Source organism: Strongylocentrotus purpuratus, unplaced genomic scaffold (genome assembly GCF_000002235.5).
Source record: "Strongylocentrotus purpuratus isolate Spur 01 unplaced genomic scaffold, Spur_5.0 spur5_contig_857, whole genome shotgun sequence".
Taxonomy (NCBI): domain Eukaryota; kingdom Metazoa; phylum Echinodermata; class Echinoidea; order Camarodonta; family Strongylocentrotidae; genus Strongylocentrotus; species Strongylocentrotus purpuratus.
The window spans coordinates 41,745-68,067 of record NW_022145565.1 but is presented as its reverse complement, the minus strand read 5'-3'; the positions used below and the strand labels follow the sequence as shown (position 1 = coordinate 68,067).

At 36.6% G+C, this 26,323-nt stretch overlaps 2 protein-coding genes across 4 annotated transcripts in view; one reads left to right on the top strand and one right to left on the bottom strand.

Annotated features, from left to right (window-relative positions):
• The window catches only part of LOC586772 (MAGUK p55 subfamily member 6), a 35,979-nt gene extending 23,140 nt beyond the window's left edge, over positions 1-12,839 (bottom strand). Inside the window, exons 1-3 of one of the 2 annotated variants that reach the window (XM_786539.5) lie at positions 12,738-12,839; positions 2,395-2,500; positions 1,241-1,362 (exon numbers count right to left, since the gene is read on the bottom strand). In XM_786539.5, coding sequence (XP_791632.3) covers positions 1,241-1,362; positions 2,395-2,470 — 198 coding nt within the window. In that variant the 5' untranslated portion in view covers positions 2,471-2,500; positions 12,738-12,839. Of the gene's footprint in view, positions 1-1,240; positions 1,363-2,394; positions 2,501-5,122; positions 5,227-12,737 lie in introns of those variants that run through there. The other variant, XM_011680622.2, reaches the window with a different exon arrangement.
• A 4,952-nt stretch (positions 12,840-17,791) lies between these two features.
• On the top strand, positions 17,792-26,323 carry LOC115928857 (homeobox protein Mohawk-like). Of its 2 annotated transcripts, XM_030996857.1 has the most exons (6): positions 17,792-17,998; positions 19,821-19,989; positions 20,701-20,896; positions 21,747-22,232; positions 23,521-23,593; positions 24,497-26,323. In XM_030996857.1, exons 1-6 carry the CDS (start codon positions 17,877-17,879, stop codon positions 24,582-24,584), a joined length of 1,134 nt encoding a protein of 377 aa, XP_030852717.1. In that variant the 5' UTR covers positions 17,792-17,876; the 3' UTR covers positions 24,585-26,323. The 2 variants fall into 2 exon arrangements, with proteins under 2 accessions (XP_030852717.1, XP_030852723.1); XM_030996863.1 differs by lacking the exon at positions 23,521-23,593.

Below are 26,323 nucleotides of genomic sequence, written 5' to 3'. Positions count from 1 at the left end.
TTTCTTCTGTTGACGATACTTTGGATGTATATTGTGACTTTGCAAAGTGGATGACTCTTTGAACTACTATTACTGTACTACTGCATGTAACAATTATCAATACGTTACAGGTACACATGCACCTAAGATGGCAGGTCTTCTTTGAAAACGATCTTCCTCACCAAGATTTCCTTACGTGAAAGGAATTCAGGATCCTTTATCGAGAGCTACATGTAAATGATATCTACTGGGAGGATGGACACATCACATAACAACATTACAAATGGCATGATAATATTCAGGGGGCTGGTAAGATAGAACTACTTTGCCTGGAGTGTTTACGAGGAGGTGTGGAATAACAGTGGCGCTAGCTCTTTGAACCAGTGCCTCTCAAAATAGAAAGCTAGTAGTTAATAGCATTGATGAGGTCCATGATGATACACACACCTCACGGCAACATGTAGTGCACGTGGATCATGTACAGTCTCTTGGGCTACCCATAAAGATTAGTTAGATGAACAAGATGAGTAAGAAATAAACTACAGAGTAGCTGTAAAATATCTAGCTGTGGCAAGCTCTAAAACATTTCCAGATACCAGAAATCTATATATAAAAGGAACTATGACCAACCCAATGCTGTGTTCTAGAGTAGAAAATATCTTGAAAACAGGCTTCATACATGTATATCATGTACATTTTAACCTGCAGATAGAAAAGATTCAATTCAGGACAAAATATGTCTCAACATAGACAATTTTGTCTTACGTATATACATGAATGTTGTGGGGTTGTAGATACAGAGCCATCACCTTTCATTATGTATCACATAAAATGACTTTTACAAGCACCATGCTTGGTACATCTTGAAGTTCACTCATCATACAATCTAGAATTGATAAGAAATCTTTGAATTAAGGAATTCACGATAGGGTTGAAAATGCTTCAGATATAAGATTCAAGAGAGACTAATAGGTGAAGAAAGCAGCATTGTCTGATGAGAACCTTGGGGTCTTATAGGAAAGGGCTGAATGCTAACGCCATTCTAACTTTTGACTGACAATATATAATTCTGTTTTAGCACGCTGGAAAGGAAGCTGTAGGAGATAAAATTGTAAAATACATGAATACCCCCCCCCCCCCAAAAAAAAAAAAAGTTTCAGTTTTTAAAATGGTACATGTCACTCAAATCCTACATGTATGAATTAAGAGGAAACAATTATTTTTTTCTACATAGGTGGAAAAAATGATCGTGTGTGCCTACCTTGATAAGATTCTTCATAAGTCTGCTTTTCATGACTTCTTTAAGGAAGAGTAAATCAACACTCTGTGCATGAGTAGAGTTTCCCAGCATATCCAGGCTATCTACCATTGCATCTATCGCCTCTGTGAATTGGAGAAGAGAAAAAAATACATAGAAGATCATAATCTTCCAGCAAATATTCCATGAAATTAATTATTAGAGAAGCAGAGGTGACTTTCCAGTTTAATCATTGTTTTCATGAAGATTCGATTGAAAACAAGGTTCAAGTATTATTTTGAAATATAAAACTTGAATCTCATATCTTGGCATCAACTATGAAATGATCTATTTTAAATCCCTCCGTCGCATCAAATAGACCGACATCAGACCAACAACTACAACAACAAAACAAAACAAAAAAATTTCCCCAAATAGTAAGAGGCAGCTCAGAACAAACATCTACACGATTCAGTTGGTTTTGGAGTTGGTTTATAGTATGCTTGGCAATGTGACTGAGATGTAAAGAGATAACTAAAGGCCATCTTGAAAGTACAGTATTTCTGCTTCAATCAGCATTCAACATCACACTTTCTGATCAACTTAAAATTCATCATGCTTGCTGAAATGAAAGGAATACCATGAATATAAATCAAATAGAAAGTGGGAGAGACGGTCCATTAATATGGATGAACTTCACCACGTACAGGACTCTAAGCTGGATTGTTTGTCATCCAATACCCCCTCAACCACAATATATTCCATATTTTCAGAAAATATATTCCTTGCTTCCAATAATATTTGACGTTGCTTATTTCACTAGCAGTATAACTTAATAAACTGTGTACATCTACTGTGTACTTAAGTCCATGGATGCTATTTTTTCAACATGAGCTTGTTCACTATAAAATTCCAACTTAAATCTTATCAGTCAGAATTTCATAAAAATGGGTAATAATGCAATTCTACAAATCAAAAAACAGATAAATAATAATGACAGAAACATTTAGAAACATTAATTTCCTGGAGATTATGGATATCTGTCTACTACCATGCTCTCTCTCTCTCTCTCTCTCTCTCTCTCTCTCTCTCTCCATTTCCTTGTTTAGACAAACAAACAACTATTTATTCAAACACACAAACAAATAAACAAACAGATGAAAAGAAAGTACATTTACCTTGACCAGATTCTGATGAACCGTCTGTAGCAGGCATGATGTCATTCTCTCTCTCTGTTTCATTAAGAAGAGTCATTCAAAAGGACCTCTCAGAACCAGTAAGAGTCTGCACACAAAAAAGGTCAAAACAAGAATAAAATACAACAAAAATCCACAAAACTGTCCTTTTTTATCATTTGCTTAATCAAATATAGTGCCACATGTATTGTATACACCTGTACATTACATAATTTACATATAAGATGATATTCAGGTGTCTGTATACATGAACACATTTGTCTGATATTTTTGATATGGTACTAAGTTTTCTCTATTATCTCTTCACATTTAGTTTACTTGTATGTAATCTTTATCATGCATGTCCTCTGTAACTCTTTGATTCATCAAATTACGTACTGCGTACATTGTATTAACTTACATCTGTACCTGAGTCTAATTGATTTTATATATTTAAGTGATTAGCTTGTTACACACAAATAATTCATTGATTCTTCACTCAAGCATAAATGCAGATCAATTCTGAGGATAAAAGAAACAAGACGATGTACATACATGGACATTACAATAACAGTATGATGCATGCTTTCTGCAATACAAAAGCTTCAGCCCGTTCCTCTTCAGCTGATTATTTTTCTTAATTTGATGTAGGGGCCTGTAGCATGGGTAATTGGATACACTCTAGCAGCTTGTTTCTTCAATAATTCACAATGCTATATGCATGTCGCCTCCATGTATTGGTAATACTGAAATCAATCAATCATTGCTCTCTGTTCACGATGCAGAGTTTGACAAATGGGATGTGATGAGTATCTGTAAAGGCTAATTTACAATGTTTGAAATTACCTTGATTACGTAGTTACAGTAATTACATCCATTCGTCTCTCAGTGCAACATTAAAGGACCGCAAATAATTTCTGTTCAATATTAATTATTAGCAAAGCTTTCACGTAGCTCAGACTCATCACGTATGACATTTGCAGAACATGTGTACTTTCGCAAAACAATTTCAAATGAGCACAATTCGAAGAAAAGTACAGTTTTGTGTCAGTAATGAGTATCAACCACTGACTCAAACAAAAATGAGTAATCCTCTTTTATTGTTAGTTGCACAGTGTCACATTCACAGGGGGTTTAAACAAAAAGACCTTTTAACAATTATCTTTGACTTCACAGGAATAAGGTTGAATATTTTCCCTTCAAGACATTTGCTCTTAAGGGGAAGTGGCTCAGCAAGCAATGCAATTATACATGAGCGATGCAATTATACATGAGCAATGCAATTATACATGCATTCTTCCCCTCACATATCAAGCTGTTCTTTAATAGGGCATATTACTCTCCGTGGAGCACTTGGCCTTTTGTGCAAACCGTTATGCCATCCATCAAATTGGCAACAACTGTTCAATCAAGAGGGGAGTCTCATATGAGCAAGAAAGAGTCGGCAGAAATTTGATCTGAAATGCATGAAAAATATATTAATCCCCTTGAGCAGCAAAACAGTATTTGATATCATTTACATGGAGTTGATCATTTCAAGTGCATCTAATCATTCCTCAGATTATTAGAGAAAAGAATGCTATTCCAATGAATGCACGTACATTGTGTGAATACTATAAATAGAAATAAGGAAATTCACTGCAGCATAAACATGCAAAGCAAAACAAAAAGAGGGTGGTATGAACAGCTAAACCTGCTTTAGTGACCACATATCTACAAACACCACATTTTTTCTTCCCTTGAAAATAGTTTCTCATTGAAACATGTACTAAAGGAACCTGTACATAAAGAACACCCAAGCGCGTAGCCAGGATTTCATTTTGGGGGGGGGGCGGTAATGAACACGCGAAACACTTACAGAGCGCGCGAAACGCGCTCCCTAGGGGGGTGGGTGCAGGTGCGAAGCGCGGAAGCTTTGAAAGAAGACGATTCGTTGTACCTTTCTCGAATCATAATCCTTGTCTGAATTCAGTCCCTCCCCCCTCTCGCGCGAAGCTTTGACGTTTCATCAAAATATCAGAGAAAAGTGACGATTCGTTGTACCTATAATTTCCCGACTCTTAATCCTAAATTTGAACTCAGTTCCCCCTTCACGCGCGAAGCGCGGAAGCTTTGATGATTCGTTGTACCGTTCTCGACTCCTTTTCCCTTTTTCTTCCTACGTCCTCTTTTTTTTTCTCCTCTTTCTCTCTCTTTTTTATTTGGCCGGCGTTTTTTTTGGGGGGGCGACCGGCCCCACCGCCCCCCCTGGCTACGCGCCTGAGACCACCTGCCTGTAAAAAACACTTTCTGCCTCCCTTGGTGGTCTTTTAGACATGTGTCACTGTATTATAATAATCATCTGGATCATTGACAGACAAAGTGTATATTCCTTTAAATATTAAAAAGTCATTCTAACATGATGGAGTCATTATCTTAGTGAAGTACATGTAAGTCTTGGCTACTCACATGTATGTATTGACTACTTCAGTATAGTATAGGAAATACAGTATACAGTACAATAGTATAATATAAAGTAAAGTATAGTATAGTAAAATAAAGAAGAATTACATGTTTCCCTTAAAGCCACAGCTATGCGAGTTCCAGTCAAAATTACAATAAATAATGTCATTTATCATTTGCAGTTTAATACAAGAAGTAGCCTAACAAGAAGCAAATATCCATCAAAGGCACCGCTCATGTACATCTACGTACAATCAAGAGGAATGAGATTTATGACTCTTATACTTACAGTGTTCAGCGATCAATGCAAACAGCAAACAAAATAATAAAGATCCAGGTTCAGTTGCTCAAATGAAGCTTTACATACTGTATCTTAGCAACATCTACCTGGATATCACTTATCAGAAGATGACAATAAAATGACCTAGCAAGTAGCAACGCAACCTTGCATCAAAATTGCTTCAACCACCATCCCATCAATACACGACACCGATGTGAGAACTCTCCAATGCACAGCCCCTCACCACCAGGCAGGAGAGAAACGATCTTGACAGCCGCAAAATCGCGGAGGAAAGGAGGAAAGCCATACGGATCGAGCTCCAGAGGCGTTAAGGGTGGAAGAGATTAATTGCCCCCAAGGCAAGATTTACACACAGTCTTGAACTAGTCTACACATCTAGACCTTCTTCCCTTCATCGACATCATGATCTACTATAGATATCACATTCAAGGGGGTCTGGAATGACTTTCGTGTAAAGAAGGGGATCCTCTTGCAGACTGATAAATTCATTCAGGTTTCCCGTAACACAAATATTCTCCTGAAAGTGACGTTCTAAATTAAAAGTGACAATGGGTCTGAAAAGGCAGACAAGCCTGGACCATGTACAAACGTTTGAAAACATAGCAGGCAAACGAAAAGACAGCGAGCAATCGGAGCATATTTATAGAGTGGTAACACATTAGAGCAGGAAAGATGAGCTAACTGCTAAGGAATGACACATAGATGTGTATCCTAGATTATTACAGTATTGATTTTCTTTCAAGTTAACCTTTAAGTGGATAGACTTGTCAGTTGCAAGAGCCAGAAAGGAAAAAAATATTCTTTGGAAGATAATGTGAATTTGTTCTCTAACTTAATTTCCCTTTCTTTCTTCATTAACTTCTTTAATTTATCTATACTTGCTGCTTTCATTCCTCCCTACGTGTACATTCAATCTTTATCCTACATTGATTATTAATAATTTGTCCATTCATTAAATATTATTCTTCTCACCGCATTCATATCTTTTAATCATAACATTTCTGCCGAGAGCTATTTGGATGAAATAATACCCTTCTGGCTTTCAACAGACAAATTGTGAATTGCGTCTCTCAGGCAAGGCATCTCTACTCCCGTCCAACGCAAAATTATATTTGTTTTCATTAAAACTATTTGCATCTGCCAAATTGTTGGAAGAGTGAATTTTTTTGCAACATTATTGTATGTGATTTCTAAATTTCTTTATTGATTTTATTACTGGAGGTCTTTCGGAGCTTCCCAAGCAGAGCTTCATGTAAATCTTCTCCTATCCAGTGTACTATTTATGTTTAATGGTTTCTACTGTGTTAAAGCAATCAGGTGATACATACATGCAAGTCACATCTTCCTGCTGTATAAGGTTACAACTGCCTGAACCACACATTATCTGCTCAGAAATAGAAGGGCGTAAACTCGTATTGACACTCTTCTGGTTCTCAACACACGACACGTTCTTATGTTTGGATTCGAGACTGTCGACGACAACGGTACTCCTATTATCAGACATCTGCAGCCGTAGTTACCATGGTAACAGTATTCATCTGGTATCTGATAACAATAAAAGGAGCAAATATTCATTCTCACATGGATGCCAACCACTTAGGCCCAGTGTTACATCTTCATAGATTACTATGAGATGGAGAGCTTGCATGGTGATCCACATGTTGTTACGGTACATGTTTTTAGAACACTCTACTTTGATTGACATGCATACATGTACAGTTTTTTTTTTGTAATTCATTTTGCATCGAAAAAACAAAGACAGTCAATTATGGTGAACTATTTCATATGCAGATATGAGTACTGTGGTACAGTAACTGTAGACTGATTTCACATGTCATAATGAATGACAGAGAGAGTGAGAGAGAGAGAGGGGGGGGGGAGAACAGCTATAATTGTTTTTCTTATATAAATGTAGGCACATTTTTGTTGTCAAGAGAAAAAAAGAAACTGGTATCACACATATGCATATATATGTATCTAATTTTTGTTCCCCTCCATGTCCCCATTCTATATTTACTACCAAAAACATTAAAAAAGATAGATGTATTTTTGGTTTGGTGAAGCTACATGTAGGAATCTTAAAAGTTGCATAAAATCATATTTTTTTAACATGTCCATGGTTTATAGTCTAATCATTTGTATGCTAAAATCTACACAAAAACATATTATTCATACACAATGCAACCTGCATAATTACATAATTAGGCAACTCTGAAACTATTAATACATGTAATAGTAAAAGTCTTTCATTTCATTCTCAATAAAAAAAAAACATACATGTACCAGTACATATACAACAGAATAATTACCAATTTGATTTACATGTAAGTGGGTCTAGGTTACACAGCAACGTTGACGGTAAAGAGCTTCATCGTAAGAACACATAATTACCATGGAAACAACTTCCTCAATTTAGTAGTGTACAGTAAAAATCAAATGTCAAAAAATGCCATCAGTGTCGCTAGTAATAATGACATCACCATGTTTTCAGTGAGCTGAGCAAAGAGTCTATGAGAATTTCATTCAAGAGGAGAGTTGTTCTTGTTCCATACTCATTGATGATGTGATTTTCAAATTGTAACGTTAATTTTATTATGATTTTGGACTCAAATTTGGTGCCCCAGTATTTTGAGAACAAGTCTGACAAATTCCAAAATTATATTTTCTTTCATTCATTCATACATTGTAGCTTATGCCTTGATGCCTACAACTTGGAAATGAATAACACTATAGGAAGATTTCATACACATGTATGTAAAAGATTTGTTTAGCAGCATTGTGTGATTCATGAAGTCGATACCAGTGGTGACAGATTCTAATGGACCCTGATAGGCTGACACTAATAGTAAAATCAATCATGATTCAGCCAGACAGACTGTAAATTTAATAAATGCAGTGAATTTGAGGATTTGACGAGGTAAATTGATTTGATTACTTAGGATGAGTTACCAGATTTATCATATTAGAACTACTCAACCACATCACTGTTTGCAGTGACTCCTAGTCATTTACGTTACATGTAGATGAGTCAAGGCGACAATTTAAAATGAAATCAATGTCAAAGATTATTCTTACAAGGCTGTCAAGGGTTGCAAAAATTTAAACCATTAAATAATAACAACAAAAATATGCCAATTGCCATACTTTTATAGATATCATACAAAATATATAAGGGACATTTATGTTTGTGAGTTTTGTTTTGTTGTTTAAAGTCTCAAATAAGTTGAAAATATCTGGAAAATATCTCATTTTATCAACAGTGTCAACAACGGATGGCAAACAAATAAAGGAACATTGATGTAAAAATCATACTCCTACAATCCATGTACATTTACATGTATTTGATTAGCCGTCAAAAAATCTTTTAAACATACTGTACATGTCCAGTAAGCACCTTATGTTTTCAACACTTTCAAGAGAATGACAGGAAACAAAACCACTTGTTTCTATAATTCAGGGCGCGACAAACCCGCTTGCCCGACGTCCCGGGGCAACCAAATTGAGCCGTCGGGCAAGTAAATCAAATTATCACTTGCCCGATTCGGGCAAGTGATACTTTTACAGTAATTTCCTAGTGTCCAAGAACTCTACCATTCACCCGTCAACTTCTTACCCGTCGTCAAAATCCAGAAGCAAAAAAGCGATCGTTCCGATTTCGAAAAAACTTCACAGACAGCTAGCCAGCTCAGCTAGCTCAGCGTGCATGCAACAGTGACACTTCAAGCCATGAATGCCGCTCCGCCTCCACGCACGGCCGGCCGTGAGCTAGCTAGAGACAGCTAGCGCGATCGTACCAGCTGCGAGCTTATTCGCGCTCTCTCTCTCTAGCTCTGCAGGCCGCACCGACAGGCCTTTGCTATTCTCTGATTGCCGATTGGTTGAATCACGCCAAATATGACGTCATTATTCTAGGGAAATGAACATGTGCGAATCGGAATGGAATAAACAACAGGGATTTTCTAGTAAGTACAAAAAGTCAAATGTTTGATATTTATTCATAATGACTGTTAATGATTGTGAACATATTATTTAAAACTCGCTGCTCATATAAATCAGATGAATGTTTTTGTCTCGTTTTCAATTTATTACTGCGGTCTCAAGATCCGACCGAGCGAGTCATTTTGATAATAGTATCGAGACCCCCAGAATATAAGCCGTTGTTGTTTTGTTTTCATGGTTTTAGCGACGTTGTTTAGTCTAGTTTTCGCATACTTATCCGAGATTTATCGTAAAATATCTTCAATATTATTATTTAGTAAGAATTTACAAATTTTGGCATGATATTTATAGCAGTGAATGATGAAATAAAAATGTCCGTACTTTATTTAAAATAGTTGATTACCCATTATTTACATGACGTTTCTTGATGGAAGAGTTGACCCAAATTATTAACAGCTGAAAATTAGCCTACGTTTCCAAATGACAGCGGCTTGCACAGACACACACGTGCGTTGATCAGCTGTTTTTTCTCGATTGTGCTAGTAAACAAAAAGTTTTGGGCAAGTGGAAATATTGTTTGGGCAAGTAAATTGAAAACCCACTTGCCCGACAGGGCAAGTGGTGAAAAAAATTCTTGTAGCACCCTGTAATTCCTAGTCTTGAGGGTTATGAAGGAAAACTAAATCAATGGCAACAGAGTTGGGTTTCTATCTGAACTGAGGGGCTGGTTTGGTGGGAGAGAAAACATAGCTCACAGCAGGTATGTAGTCAAGTTTCAATTAACATTTTTCAGCACTGCAGGATATGAGAGCAGGGTTGTAGGTCATGTCTTTGGTGTGTTGAGTAAGGTACAGGCATTTCTCATTTGATTGATGCCATGTAGGAATCAATCAAAAACACATACAGTGTACATGTATTCTGAAACAACCTTTATGTTAAACAGGTCTGTATTTTTCTTTTCATTTTTTTTCTTCATTTCACTTAAATTTGCAAACAATAGTATAAATTGTTTGCTTATAAATGTATAAAGCCATTTCATACTTAAACCAGGTGGTTCCCATATTAAGCCTTTATGTGGAGATGAGGAATATGATAATTGATTCACATACGGTCTAATGCATGCAAGTAATTATAATGTGTTCTTACATTATGTTCAAATCATATGAGGCTAGCTATATGAGGCATCTTGGATTTTTAAAGTATACAAGTTACTTATGAATCCACATATCCATGTAAATGTACCTGTACATGCCTGTACATGCAGCTACTATTAGGAGTCAATGAATATTAATCAAACATACGTGATCAAGCAAGACGTAATACAGGAAGTTGGTTATAGTTTGACATTCATTGCTTGTTAGCTCCCTTAAAAGTAATAGACTAGTTTACTGAAAAATTCTAATTTTATACATACTTTTTAAACAAAGGTTGTTCTTGAAAACCTGAAAGCATGCCCGACATAGCAACATGTAATGCATGAAGACCAGATTACAAGTATTGTAGCTCAATCATTACTAATGTTTAGGTTAATGTATAATAACTTCTCACTAGTCCCCAGGAAAAAAACTAACTAACATGAGTCGCCCAAATGGCAAGGGGGGACCCTTGCATTCTGTGTCACCCTTAACATGTCATGAAATGATCTCTTTTCATCTTAGTATGTTAGTAAACCAGCAATTCATGTGAACCCGGGCATTTCATATCAAAGACAATGCAAAGAACTAAAGTGTAGATCTCTCGTCAAGGATAAAAGGCTTTTATAGCAACAGCTCCATCTCTATGGAATGCTCTTCCACTAAATATTCAATTAAGCAGAATCCCTAGGAATAATTAAAACAAGTCAAGAGTCATACTGTTCCTTATATGTTATGATTGTATATTTGTTAACAAGCAATTTCTCCCTTTTTCGTATACATGAGAATTATTTTCTACAAATAAAAATAGAAATATATTCATTTTTAGAATAAAAGACATGGAAGTAGTTCGCTTCTGAGTTTGATGATCAATCGCAAATTCAAATCTCCATTTATAAGTGTCTCATCCTTCAGGTATTTAAATGTTTATTTTCTCCTTAGCATGAGCTATCCATAATAAAGTACCATACAATGAATTTGAGGTCTCGATTCCTGGGCCTTCACAACTTTTGAACCTTTGAAGTCCGAGTCTGACTAGGCTCAGACCCAATGACCATACTTTTCACCCAAAGACCATCAAAGTTTGGAACGAACTCGTCTTCCACATCTATTAACGCACCCACTATAAAACATGTTTGGGGCACTAACCCAGTAAGGAGTCATAAGATATCATGAGCTGTATATCATATTCATAGGAAAGCATTTTTTTAACCGGGGTGCCACAAGACACCTCTTATGTACAGCAAGAGAAATTTTGATGTATTCTGAATAAATTTCTTGAAACCAGATACCAGAAACCGCTAGAGTATGGGAGGCGCGATAGCTCAGTTGGTAATGGTAGAGCAGTGGTCTCGTAATCTAATGACCCGGGTTTGAAACCAAGGCGATGCACTAGTGCCCTTTGGTAAGGCATTAACCCTCATTACCAGGTCCCTCAGAGAGGACCTAAAGCCGTTGGCTGTTTGGTTGCTTACTTACAAGCATTTATGCTTTCTTAGCAGTCAGGTAAAATAAACACCACCATTCAACAACTATGTACATGTAATTCCATGTGGAAGTAGAATTTCAAAGATATTATACCATCGTTCTTCCTTGCTCGCTTGCAACATTTAAAGACAGGATTCTGATTTCAGGCAGTGCGAATTGCCTGAATACCACTTTATGTGAGCAACGAGCCGAGGTACCCAAATAACCTTTCATTTTTTCAGCTTATAATATATTTCATATCAAAATTACATGTAGGTCTACACCTCACTCGCAACATTTAGAAACAGGTTAATTTTAAAAGGGTGCTGTGACTGAAAAAAGGTTGAAAAATGCTGTTATACTTATAGCATGGACCTCTCTGTGACTCCTCTTGCTGGTGCATGTGCAATACCAAGACATCCAACATCATCATCTTTTTGTTACCTGTGCAATGCCAATCGTTTTCTTCCTTCTTCTATTTGTTTTTATCTATTTTCGTTTTTTAAAAGCCCACTGCACTACTTGTAGCTACTTGCGCCCTCTATATAACAAGCAATGCCTAATCGGTGACCATTGGTCCCCCATGATCCTCTTTTTCTTATGTTAACTGAGAGCTGAGTTGATGAGATAACCACCTGTCCAGTGACCTTGCAGGGCAGTCTTATCCCTGTAAACTACGGCAGATAAGCTTTAAAGTTAAAATTTGATTTAAAAAAACTGAATAAATAATAAAAACTATGACAAAAGAGGTGATTTTAACCTTACACTGGATGTGACGATCAAAACACTTGTCGCGATACCAAACGGTCTAGCAAGGTCTTGGTTAACAGATGTAGGCCTACACATGTTAGGCAAAGCCAGCGCCAACTTGGCTCCAAATTTAGCCGTCCCTTGCGGGGAGATCTCTTCCGCAAGGATGGACGCGCTGCACTGGGTCTCTATGCGGCGGCTACTGCAGCAACGATACCTGGGTGATGTACAACTAAATTTAAGACCTTTCCAACGGGGCAAAATGCTAAAAATTTATATCTAAAAGTGACGATGTATGTATTTCCTGAACTTACCTTATCCTGCATCGTCCACAAGCCAGGAATCTCAAATTAAAGCAATATTACGATGAGCTTCACTTCAAAATTTGTTAGCAGTAGATAGATCTAGTGAATGTGCGACGCGTGAGGGCGTAATCACAAAAATAAGTAGGTGTAAAAATGAGCTAGCATGAAACTTTCTTTCCGAAAAGGAGACAAGTATCTCCAAGAACCACCTTATACAGCTCAGATCACAATAATAATTTGTTCTCGTTATGTTTTATTCTGGGACGCACTTTACATGAACTGCAGTTTGGTCAACTAGCTCCCAAAGTCTCAGCCCCTCTACTATCCACATGACCCAATAATCATTTCGTCTACTAATTTCCACTTGGTCTAGTGACCATTTAGGCTAAGGCCTAAAATAAAAACTTGTTGTATTGCCCTTTAGGTGCCAAAACATGGGTCGGTCGGTCGGTCGGAAAAGTTTTTTTTTTTTAACTTTTTTTTGTCGCCGTCTTTGGGCCGATATTTTTTAGTTTTGGAAATTAAAAAAAATAAAATGCCGACCGTAGATTTTCAGATTTTTGGGTCGCCGGGTCGCAAATGGCAATACAACAAGTTTTTATTTTAGGCCTAATAGTCAATAATTGGCCTAATATCTATCTCCAATTAGTCCACTATACACATTTGGTCTATTGTTCATTTAGTCTAATAACCAGTTAGTCTAATTCTCAGTTCTCTAGTATATCCACTCCGTCTACCATCATTTTGCTGATTATTATTATTTTAATTTTAATTATTATTTTATTTAGTCTCCGGACATGCCATTCCAGTGCAGTTCGTTCAGGTGAAGAAACCGTTTTCTTTTGAAGGATAAAATAATTTTTTCAACGAGCTAATAAAAGGCCTATTGTATGCCTATATTCAATGTTCCACCAAGGATTTAATAATTCCTTGGTTCCACAATATGTGATAACGGAATCAAAATTGGCTTTAGGGCTTTGTAATGTCAGAAATAGAGTAAAAAGACCCCGCCATTTCACATTTGCTCAGTGACAAAGACAATGCCAATTTAATATCATGTCTCCCACAGTGGGGTATTGGAGAAGTTTACAATCAGTTTGAATTTGTCAATTTAATACTGTACAAAGTACAAGAAATCGAATTAATGTTAATCAATAAAAATATCATTAACGACGATAGTGATACAAATTATGATAATATTTAAATGATAATGATAATAATAATAACCAAAAAATTCTGATAATAACTTAATGACAAAATTCATGGAAGCAATTGAAAAAGAAAGTTACTGGCACCAGTAAATGTTATTTGAATTAATGAATTATTGAAAATATTCTTGATATCAATTTAATAATTTGATATAAGACAATAAAGAGAAACATGAAGATAAAATGATATGTAATTAATGAAAACGAAACATTATACCTTTTTAGCGCGCAGTTGACACCGGGAGTTGATATTGAGTGATTACAAGTCCTTTCTCTCGACTAGGGGGTATATAAAAAGTGTAATCATATTTGATAATGACCATACCACCCAATCCTGAAGGAAACCAGAAAAGATGAATAGGTGAGAGTTTATTTGAAGTGAGATAAGTAACAGGTGATTAGAGAGTTTTGGGACATACAATAGAGGGACTGTTCTCGCTATATAGTCGAGTACGCATAAGGCAGATATCTTCCAATGCTGCATCACTCATCTTAGCTCCAAACGCCTACTCAGAACAGTAACTTCTTGCTCAGAATATGCACATTTTTACATTTCCATGTGAAAGTAAGAATTTTCCTCACAATTTTTCATTAAAGAAACAACTTCTATTTAAAAAATGAATACTTGTAGAAAGTCCCCAAAGTTATGAAAAACAAGATGGCTCTGATTTCCCTTGAAAATTAATCCACGAGTTATGATGATCCACGATCGAGTTATGATGATGACGATTCACAGCATTTGTATGGCGCGAGCTCCTCCAAAAAAGAGTTCTATACTTGGTGATTTGCACCACATTTAATACGAAAAACTATATTATCATATTTACTTAAGATATACATTGTTTTTCCTCTTACAATTTAAACCTCGATATCTTTTCTTATAAACTTTCGGGGACTCCTTGTTTACATTCTAAATAAAACCCTCGCACACTGCAACTATTATTAAAGGTAATACAAAGTTTTGGTATGGGGTCATGAATTTGGTTCAAATTAACATATTGGAAGCACTGTGATCCTGCAATATTCAGTAACCGTTGTCGCTGTTGAAATCGAGTCTAAAGTGACGAAATTGTAAATAATAAGCTGTTCATGTTGTATAGCTCCCTCTCAAGGTCAAGATATCAGTTTAGCTATAAAATAATGTTTCTTGACTAGAATCGACCGATTGGCTATTCACATTTGGAAATTATATACCACAATTACATATTCTGAGATTTTCATGGTCGCAGCTACCATTGTTTGGCCGTAGGCGCTATTTGAAATTTATCAAAATTTACCGGGAGCACCGGTAAATTTTTTAGTTCAAATTTTCTCGAAAGCAGAAGTGTTTTAGGGGCTAATTTTTCTGGTGCTTATAATACATCCACAGGGGCATCCAAATATATACAAATTGTAAAGAATCACTATCCAGCCAATTTTCAAAATTTACCAAAACTTTGTATTACCTCTAGGCCACTTAATTATTGTGAAATAGAACAGATGTGAACGAAAAATCCTTCTTCTTTCAAAAAGTGTTAGGTATTTTTAAAAAGTAGGACTACAACAAAATCTTCGAAGAAGTATACATATTTCTACCAGTACCACCAAAATAGGCATATTGAACGCAGTAAATTATAGATTCATGGGTATGAAACATGATTATTTCGGCATATAAATATTATTTTACCTAAGTGAAACTTTTAGTTTCTCCAGCATTGTCATTTGATTTGCACCGGGCACTGTCCAACTTTCCACTTCCATTTACACTTAAGAAAGATAAATGGCATACCTTTAAAGAATACCGTCGGATTTGTAGTATTGTACGACAAAAATCAATATAGATTGATGATTAAAGTCTCTTTTTTATACAAACAATTAGACTAGAACATGATTTTATACGACAAAAAGTCATCACTTTGCTCAAAATTTCGGAATAATGTTCAATCAACCCTATCCACTTTTTCATTTGGATTGTCAAAGTGCACTGGTTTATAGTTATACTCGACTAACATATAAATGGATTGTCGTCAACATCGTCTCTATATATCGGCATGATGATCGGGTTCAAGTTGGTCGTCGAGTTAAGTCGAATATAATGCAGAGGGAAAGAGAAAAGAAAGAGAAAGAGAGAGAGAGAGAGAGAGACTGAGAGAGAGACGAAACTGAGATCTGATGAGACTGATGGTGATGATGATGATGAAAGACGAGAAAAAAGGTATATTATGTAGGCCTACGATGCCTGAATTGAAAAGGAATCCCTTCATTGTTTTAATTAACATAAATATGAATTTGAATCCCTATAGCTTTAAGCCATTCGTTAGGCGACATGGGAGGTGAGCACTGATGAGATAATGTCTGCCCTAAATACAGTGATTAAACACGTTTGTTTATATTGGAAGAAAACCTGCAAAGTTTCCCCATGCAGTTTGTTGACAATTTCTAGTCTATTTGGCTAAACTTAAGTTATTTATATTATTATATTATTTTATACAAATAATAAGATACAATTTGATAATACTGTATGTATATTGATGTTCATTCATGTTTCGTTCAAAAAGAATTATTGGGAGATGTTGTATTTGTAGTAATTTCATGACATTTCTATCCGAGTAAGAATGAATTTGACAATAAAGAGTCTGCAAGTGAGACTAATATAGCTCCCACCCTTCCTCCACTTCTGACGACATGATTTATGTTTATACATGCATGGCCATTTAAATTTCTCCTGCACCTCGCCAAAAAATGAGGATCAGTGCTAGTGTCGATAGATACAATGACCACAAGTAGCCTGAAATTAAGTGCTAACAGCAATGAATGCTAATATACCTGAAGGGAGTGTTTCTTTCTTCTTCTCAACATTTTGTTCAGGAACAAGTTACAACACGATAATTTAGCAGTTGAGACCTACCATATGGACCCCTTTTTATTGGGGGGGGGGGGGGGCGGAGTGGGAAATCTTTTTCAAGGAATATAGATTTAGATCGCGACGGTCAACAGGAACAAAGTATTGTCGACGAGTTAATATTTGTATTTTGTATGGACAAGTATAACAAAGAGAAAGGCAAAGAGAGAGAGAGGGGGGAGAGAGGGTAATACAACCCAAAAAACTTTAAAAGCTTTATTGATTTGACTCCCCCCCCCCCCACCCCCCCCCCCCCCCCCTCTTCACCGTCGGCATAAAAATAAAACAAAACCTACGACTAGGGATATTATTTTTGTCATCAGAATGCTTTGGTATATACGCAATCACGCGTGTCAAAATTATACTGTAGCACAACGGCACTTATGAACAAGCGCATCGGAATGTGACCGTCTGCTCACCGCAAAACCAAAATAGTTGTGATCCTTCCCAGTGCTGCCGAACACGATTTCATGTTTTCGCGATTCTTGTCTTTATAATGCTACTTTTGTCACTATCACCGTGATAATTATATAGAAAATATAAAGTGGAAAATATAACATATGTATCTCTTTTGGAGAAAAGTTTGTCAGTTTTAGAGGAAAATAGGGAGAAAAGTTGACCTCTATTTGCCCCGATTTGTCTGAAGTTGGTTGTTGGAGTTGACGCAAGTGTCACTAGACTCTCATTGTGTGTCTATGGTTGGAGAGAAACATGAGTCACTCACACATCACACAATAGCAATCTGTGTATGCGCGCTGGAGTCAGTGCCCCCTACAAGCATTTCACACAGAAGCTGGAGTTGAGATGGTGTTTACCAACTAATCTGGTTCCAAGAACTATTTTCCATCGAGAAGTTCGACGAAATACATGAGTAGTGCAGGTTGTCTTCAAACCAAGTTGTATTTCTTTGTCTGTGTCTCTTTATAATCGTTGGTTGTTTCTCTGAGCTCCTCCTTGCCGCTTGTGGCACTCTGTTAACTCAATTTCTCGCCAATAAACAGTAGTAATAGATTAATTGCTCAAGAAACTTGGTTGTCTGCGGAAAACAAGAGCTTTGCCATGGAAACTGTACAGGACATTGAGAAGTCATGCGACCAGGATCATGTGGATACGAATGAAAAGACAGCAGGAAGAATAGATTTGTGTCAAACACATAACTTGAGGATGAAGGCTCGAATCGGGTAAGTATTATTACATTGAGTATACATGGTGTACATAAAAGATAGAGGTTTTGGGGGTAGTCCTCGACAAATCATTTTTTTTTGGACTACCCCTTCCACATTTGATAATTTTTTTTTCTTCGTTTTAAAACATACATTGCTCCAACTGCATGTAGTCGTTTTATATAATGATGTATATGTTCTATTATTGTATTGTATGTCATTTTATTTTATGAATCTCCCTATAAAGTATATGTTTTGCATTTGTGGAGAAATAAATTGAAATTGAATTGAAATTGAAATTGATATATACTATAAGATCCACCAATAATGAACATGACCATCCATCCTGACCATTGTTCACAAACCTAGAATTATATTACGTTGTGATCCAAGTATCATCCACTTGTCATTGTAATTGGTGTATAGGTCTATACTTATTAATTAATACTACATGAATATTGGTTTACATGGTTGAACTCGATGCTCTTCAGCTTCACTAGCTATCATATTGCGAGAGGTCCCAGACTCCCAGGTTCGATCCTTGCATGTTTAAGAAGGCATTCTGCCCAATAAATAACATTAATACTAGCTAGTATTATACCATAATAATTGTATTTATCATTTGCTAGCTTAGTTAAGTTAGTTGAAGTTATTTACAACTACTCATCTTCACTGGTTTAGTTTATTTAAGTAGAACACAATATATGCTATAGCCTAGAGCCTTTATTTATTAGCCATTCAAATAAATTTTGTTTTCAAACCTCATCGACCAACCCGGTAGAGAATAGTTACCCAAAACATAGACCTACTTCTATGCCCAGAATGATAACATAATCACTTCAGAAATTCGTCTTACACCCCAATTGCGATAGAAGTTACTGGTCCATTACCAAATACCAGTTCTCCAGCTCGCATGTTTGAAAACGAAGTAGTCCGTGGTCTAAATGTGCAACCCATAAGACCATCAGAGTATCTTTGATAACTTGGACCATGTCAAGTGAGAGCGGTGTCAAACGAACTGCTTTTCTGCGATAAGAGATAAAAGCCAGGCCAAGGAATGATGGATCTTCTGAAAATGACCTGTACCACGTCAGTCTCCCTTCAAACTCAGTCAAGGATAATAGTCTCACTGGGATAGCTGTAAGCATTCCTTCTTGACACGTTGGGGGAGAATAGAACATTTCACATGTCATCATTTTTTAGCACGTCTTATTTCTGATTTAAAATATGATAAAGTTATTACTTGTTCTAATAATGTATTTTAATAGGCCTCTTTAGTATTTACCCTTGTTGTGTGAGCGAGTAAAATAAACAATCGACTTCTTTAGAGCATAGGTACGATCTTCTTCCTGTTTACAATCATGTCCGTGTATAGTCTGTCTTTGAATTAAAAGATAGAATCCGCTTTTATCTAGGTCAGGCGGCAAAGTGGAACATCTTAAGAACCTTTTTGTTTTGTTTGGTGTTATATTTATTTATTTTTTTGTCGTTAATTTTGCAAGCTGTAAAATATCACAATATACACGAATGAAGATTTTGTTCAAGCAGTGCGTGAATCCGCATGGATTTTGAAGACAATGGTTTGGGAGGTGGGTGGGGCCGGGCTAGGGGCACCATGACCCCTCGAGTCTCAAGATATCTTGCATTAGAACTTACAGTTCGCGGTCAGAATCGGAGAATTTGAAAATAATACTGTCTGGCCCCTCATGTTCGGGCATTTTAAATGTCTCATATTAGTTATTGAGTGTGTTGTAATGAGTAATGACAAAATGACATTTTTTATCATTATTGTCTTTTATTGAATTTTATATATTTCTCTCTATCTCTCTCTAACTTGCAGGAGAAGATATCCGACACCAATGGCAGAGAAAGTGCGCCACAAGCGACAAACAATGAAGAGTATGGCTCGACCTCTCAAACAATGGTTGTATCATCACAAAGACTACCCATACCCGAATAGAAAAGAGAAGCTACATCTATCAATGGAATCTACCATGACCCTTGTTCAGGTATTACTCTCTGAACTTGCTCATGTTATAGTAAAGTCAAAAGGCACAGGGGCATATTGCTGGAGGGAACGGGAGAGGGTGGGGGGGGGGGGGGGGGGGGTGGTGGAGTGAGACTTCGGGGGTTCCAAAACTTCTAAAGCCTTATCAACTGTCGGCAAATCGTATGTTTTCTTTAGGAACATTGAATTTTATACGCCCAACTTTCTCTTGAGTCTTGTATCAAAACTTATCTTAACACACATTCATTCAAACCTCTTTTGATGATTAACTTACTCTGTGAAAAAAACAAATTATGTATATTTTATTTGTATTGTATTTTGTAGGTTTATTTGTTAATTTTTTGGGGGGTGATTGTTCGTCGTATTTCGTTTGTTATAGCGCTTACAAACTTCGATGGAAAGCACTTTATAAGCACCGTTTGTATTATTATTATTATTGTTATTATTTTTATCGGCTCATCAGGATATCTGAAGACTCCTCATATTTTGCATATCGAAATATTTTCGGCGACCTTCACCATCCCTCCCCCTTCTTAAATATAGTATAGCGAGTTAGCGACGCCCCTGACAACAATAATATTTTCGATGTTGCAAGATATCTAAATTAGTTGAGAAGTAAATCTAAACATAATGGCCAGAGGTACCACATATTCTTTTATAACTTCAGTAGAAATGCTCAGATGATGCATGAATATCCTCTTTCTTTCTGTAGGTGTCCAACTGGTTCGCTAACGCCCGCAGACGTCTGAAGAACACTGTACATGACCCGGCGATGTCGTGGGAGAAGAGAATCCATAAGTACAACAAACACGTGACTGGTAACGCTGAGAGGCTAAGCATTAGCTCTGTGGAATCATCAGGAGGAGATGACTTTGATGATGAGGAGGAATTCGATGGATTCGAGTCTGGTAAGGAGATGTTTTTTTTTTCTTCATTTCATTTTCATTTTTTCATTTCCAACAAAATACAATACATAATAACGAATACAATGTAAAATGTATACAAAACATAGTTACATTTGTAATAAACAAATCTTAATAGTAATTTATACGAGGAAGACAAAAATTGAATTTTTAAATTTAACTGCATTTATATTTTGAGGAAATGGAGAGGTCCACTGAAAAGCAGAGCTTGTAAATTGTGGACCCCTCAGATAACAATGAGTGTGAAAAGAATCTGGAATACATAATCAATCATGTTCTAAGCTACCCATCTATCATTTGGAGCACACTGGGGATTTTCAGTATAGGTCTACCATTTGAAGAGAGTTTACTGACGTCCTCAGATTGGAGTGGCAATTCTTTGTAAAATGTTACGATGCTTCAAAGAGGATTGCTTCATGCCTCTTTCAATATCCACTGTGGCAATCGAAGATGAAACTTACAGTAGCACAGGCAAGACCGACACCAAAGTCAGCAAACAAAAGGCCTCAAAAAAAATCCCATAATGGCCAAGATTTGATCGGTTTGAAGTCAGTTTTGAGTGGGTTCGGCGGTGTGACGGGGGTATCATTTTTGTTCAATGTTCTTTTGAAATGAAATTCTAGCCGACTGGCATGGTATGTCTGGACATCTATCTTGGTATCACTACTGTAAGGTTAGAAGGTTGTTATCTTGGGAGGCGTTAGGGGATTGTATCAATCACCTTCTTTCTAGGTGCCTTGTTATGGTTTCAAATTATCTAAACGTTTGTTTTACATCTGCCATGTCTGTCATGTACGTTTATTTTATTTTCAACGATACATTTTTCAATTGACAGATGATAGCAGCACTGTAAACTATGCCCAGGACGTCACGACGTCTACTAACGAACTGCAGGGCGCCAACCACAATGTCCATAACGCTACACATCCAGGAATTTGTTCACCACATCCACTATCATCAGTACCTCACATCGCATCTCACAGCGACCACCAAGGACAATCCTTACCAACTCACAAGTACAAACATAGCATCATGCAACGCTACCTCAATGATACTTATAACCATGCTCAGCAGCGGCAGGCTGAGGCATCCACAGTCGCTGCCTCCATGGATAGCTCACACACGCTCTTGCCGGAAGAGAACTCTTTGAACCTGCCGAATTACACGGACCGCACCGCTGGGAGACTTACTGGTCAAGAATGGTCTAAGTTTCGAGCATCAGGGTCAGTTAACTCTCACGAGTATGAACGCATGTCAACGTCACCAGAAACTACGATGTCTTCGAGCATTGGAAGCTATCGCCAAAGACACTGCTCTGAAGGTTAGACCTCTTTCTTCAGGACCTCCCTTAGTCTGGCTTCTCTTAAAGGGGCAGGATATACGAATTGTAAATTGCTTCACTATTAATTCACGGTCCTCCCACAAAGGAATGATAAGTAACACAGTCATACAAAACGTTAATATCAATCACTACTTAGGTATTAACGAAATTCTGGTGAAAAATATTTGTCCTCAATGTTGTGGGACCATCTAATGCACTAATGTGATTATGCTATTATTTTACCAAAGAATGTTAAATCGTAGCGCAAACTAGATATGAAACATTTGACCTCGAAGTTGTATGATTTCGCCCCTCAAAAGTTTTCAGTACTCTCTAAATTTGAAAGTCTTATTTTTAAATCTTAAAGTCTTACTTTTAAATCTAACAGAGACTGATATTAGTGACGAACCCTTTGGGATTTAAAATAAGTCTAAGCTAAGACTTGAAATTTTAAGTCCCTGAAAAGGTTTAAAATTTAAGTCAATTGGATTTATATTTCAAGTCTTTTAATATTTATTTTAAACCTTTCTTGGATTCATTTCAAAAATAAATCTAAGCTAAGACTTAAAATTTTAAGTCCCTGAAAGATTTAAAGTTTAAGTCAATTGTATTTATATTTCAAGTCTTATAGATTTACTGGTCTAGCTAAGCCATTAGAACCATTTGGTAAAACTTCCAACCAATTGAACGGCAACAACACTTCAATACTGGTACGTCTGTATTATCAATGTAAAGGCATCGGTAATAAGTAGACTTATACATAATTTAATTAATCGATTTTTTTTTCATATACTTGTATTTTATTGAAATTATTTTAGTTCATAGTTAATGTTTCCCTTATTCATGTTTAATTAAATGGAATTCATACGAAGTAGCGAAATGTCCTAATAACTTGTAATTTATATTTGTAGTATTTTCGAAATGAATTGCATATACCTAAATCATCAGTAATTAAGAAATATGCTGTTAATTCAGAAAAATTGTTAAAAAAACATAGATCTGCACGCACCCCATATTCAATATGCAAATTAATTGGTGTCAGCTGGTTCAACTGGAAATATGCCAACAGTCAGTCATCAACAGGTGCAACTGGAAATATGCACATCTTATTGGCGAGAAGTTTAAGTCTTTCCAAGATTTATATCTAGAAGCTGGTTTCGATAAAACTTTTAGTCGAATTCCCAATTTATTAAGTCTTAAAGACTTGAAATATTTTAAGTCTCAAAATGGATTTAAAATTTAAGTCCTAGAAAGTAAGAGAGTATAATGCAATATCTTCTCTTTTCAGATTACTCCTTATCTTCATCCTCCAATGATTGGACCTCTTTCCTCAAAGACACAAAGAGTGCAGATTTTAAGAAGTAAGATATTCTCCATGTTCTGTCCTTGTGTGTTATTAGCGCGCTTTCGCAAACACGACGTAGGCAAACACGACGGTAATTCGAACAATCTGGGCATGCGCGAACCAGAATTTTCTCCGTCCTGTTGATTTTCACGACCGTACGCGGCCATGATAGCGTTCGTTCCCTAAACACGACGGAAGAGCTGTATCCCGTAATTCCCCCGTCGTCTTTGCTTCCGTCGTGTGTGCGAAAGCGCTCTATTGTGTTGTACAGGAGGCGTTATTTACTGAAGCGGGCTGACAGCGAGTCGGATGCGTCACAAGATGGTGATAATGTACTAAAAGTGAATCCAAAAGGACCAGTGCAAACATTGCTTTAAAGTAACTGGCATAAGGGCAAATTTCCCCTCACGAGATTGATAAGCTCGGGGGTATGATGCAATCAAAATTATATCCCTCAATGCAACGAGCATAAGTTATTTTGCTAGCGTTTCGAAAACTATCTACTCATAATCATTAAAACCTATCAGTGTGGATCTTAGCTTGATTATGTAAACCGTTTTATATTGAACACTTCCTAATTGTTTTTCGTTAAAATTCGTCGGCGTTATTTTGAATCGACGAATTCGTACACTATACATGACTGTATTTGACGGAACCGTCGGTTCAAAATGACGCCGACGAATAATATTTGAACACATTCTTGTCTCATCCTATGTTCCCTAGCCTCCTTCACAACGATACACAGTGTAGTTATCAGTTATCTGCTAATTATTGTTGGAGTCGAAACTGCACCCCTTAATTTTACAATCGGAGACCCTACCGACTGGGCCATCTCACTTTCTCAATCACGACTGTTCTTCGTTATCATTTCTCTTTCATTTTTGTTGATTTTGATTTTGATTTGATTTGTTTCACCTAGCGAGGAGGATGAGGAGACTTACTGGCAGGAGATCGTAGCAGCGGTCGCTCTAACCAACATGGCGCGCTCTCGTCAACAAGGTAAATAGCCGAGACGGGTCAAGAACAGAACTCAAGAATCAGATGGTCTCGAAGAATCACAGGTGGTCATTTGGAGTATAGTTAAGATGGATGAATGCTATACTTCCAAAACAAGGAACAGTCCTGTCCTATGAAGTAGAAAGAACCATAGACAGTCGTTTGGAAGATTCCAAAATCGTGGACCTGCAGTGTAATTTACTTTCCGCTAAATTTTAGTCATCGGGACGCTGCAAGGGAAGTTTGTGACAGGAGTTAAATGATTGTCTTTGCAGGATTAGAGCTTGAATTACCTCCATCTCAGGCTCTTCTAGGGAATATAAGTGATCTGTCTTTCGAACTACATGTTGTTTAATGTGGAACATGTGTCATTATTTTTATATGACACACACAAAAAACAAAACACGGATCCGGAGTTGTTATCTTATTGCGGACGCTGCAAGGGAAGTTTATGACAGAAATATATTACTAATGATTTTGTTTACCCGATTAGGGCATTAAATACAATTTGTCAATGTAACATGAAAACAGAAACAAGTGAGCTATCATCACTATACGAAATTGTGTGACGGTGTGATTCATCTATGAAGATGCCTAAAACGGTATCAACAAAAAATATATGGTTTTACTTGGACATCGATTAAAGTTCCATGGTAGATATTGCTGAATTAGCTATGGACTTCTACCATTATGGGAAAATCATTGAAAGAGACGGCGATATATGTTATCTGTTTTTCAAAGGATATTATTATGAGTACAGGGAAGCGTAAGGGAAATCATCGTTCGGAAAGGACCTCGAACAGTTGTCTTGCTGCCACTAGGGTTATAAATACGGACTTGTGATTGGACAGGTGTCTGGTGTGACATAAAGGTGAAATTAATAAATTCCGGCTAGAATTTCCCGCCTCTTTTATTTGTTTTAAAAGTTATTGTGTCAAATAAAAGAGCGTTAATATTATGTGTCACACTTTGATAATAAATCGTCTGTGTTCATAAATACACCTTTCCATCTGTTTGCACGTAATATACAAAGAATCTCATTTTGCGGGCTTGGACCTGATGTCATAAAAGCGTCATGTAGATCCGTAACAATGCCGCACATTTTCATGAACTCAGTATCAAAGTATATGCAAAAAGTCTTGCAGGAAGACATTTAAAGACAAGTTTTCTCATCACACAGCATGGCGTGAAATTGGGCGACTACGCACTATAATGTTGCCAATGCTTTTTTTTCTACCCATGCACCAACAAAAGTTTTAGGGCTACTTTTCCGGGGGATAAGTATTCGGTTTTGCTGAAGACATATTCTGAAATACCTCCCTCTAATGTCCATGTCTAAAGATCACAGCACTGTTTGATCAATTTGCAAAGGAAGACATAAACTACTGTACATACACATGTATATATTTTAAATTGTCGACCTTGGGAAGACAGCTGTAATCAATGTGCTATTTTTAGATGGCCAGTAGTGCTGCAAACATAGCTTGGAAACATACCACTTAGAATAGAGTAGGTTTAAGAAATGGATGCCGGGATACCAAATATTACGAAAAAATCTCCTTATGTCATCAGATTCATCTTTGTTATTGGTTGTTTTCAAATGTCTTTGTGTTTTTATTTCCTTTATAATATTCTTAAAGATTACTTGCCAAAGGTTTTATTTCCATTTCATGGACTTTGTTGATGTACATAATGTAACACTTTTAAAGTTTTGTTTTACCTTGTTTCTTACATTTCGATTTTTACTTCA

Bases quoted from the DNA above. Each gene is read 5' to 3' on its own strand.
- LOC115928857 (XM_030996857.1), top strand. From the start codon at position 17,877: ATGGAAACTGTACAGGACATTGAGAAGTCATGCGACCAGGATCATGTG. The intron at 17,999-19,820 runs GTAAGTATTATT...TCTAACTTGCAG, and splicing joins AGGATGAAGGCTCGAATCGG to GAGAAGATATCCGACACCAA. The intron at 23,594-24,496 runs GTAAGATATTCT...TGTTTCACCTAG, and splicing joins AAGAGTGCAGATTTTAAGAA to CGAGGAGGATGAGGAGACTT.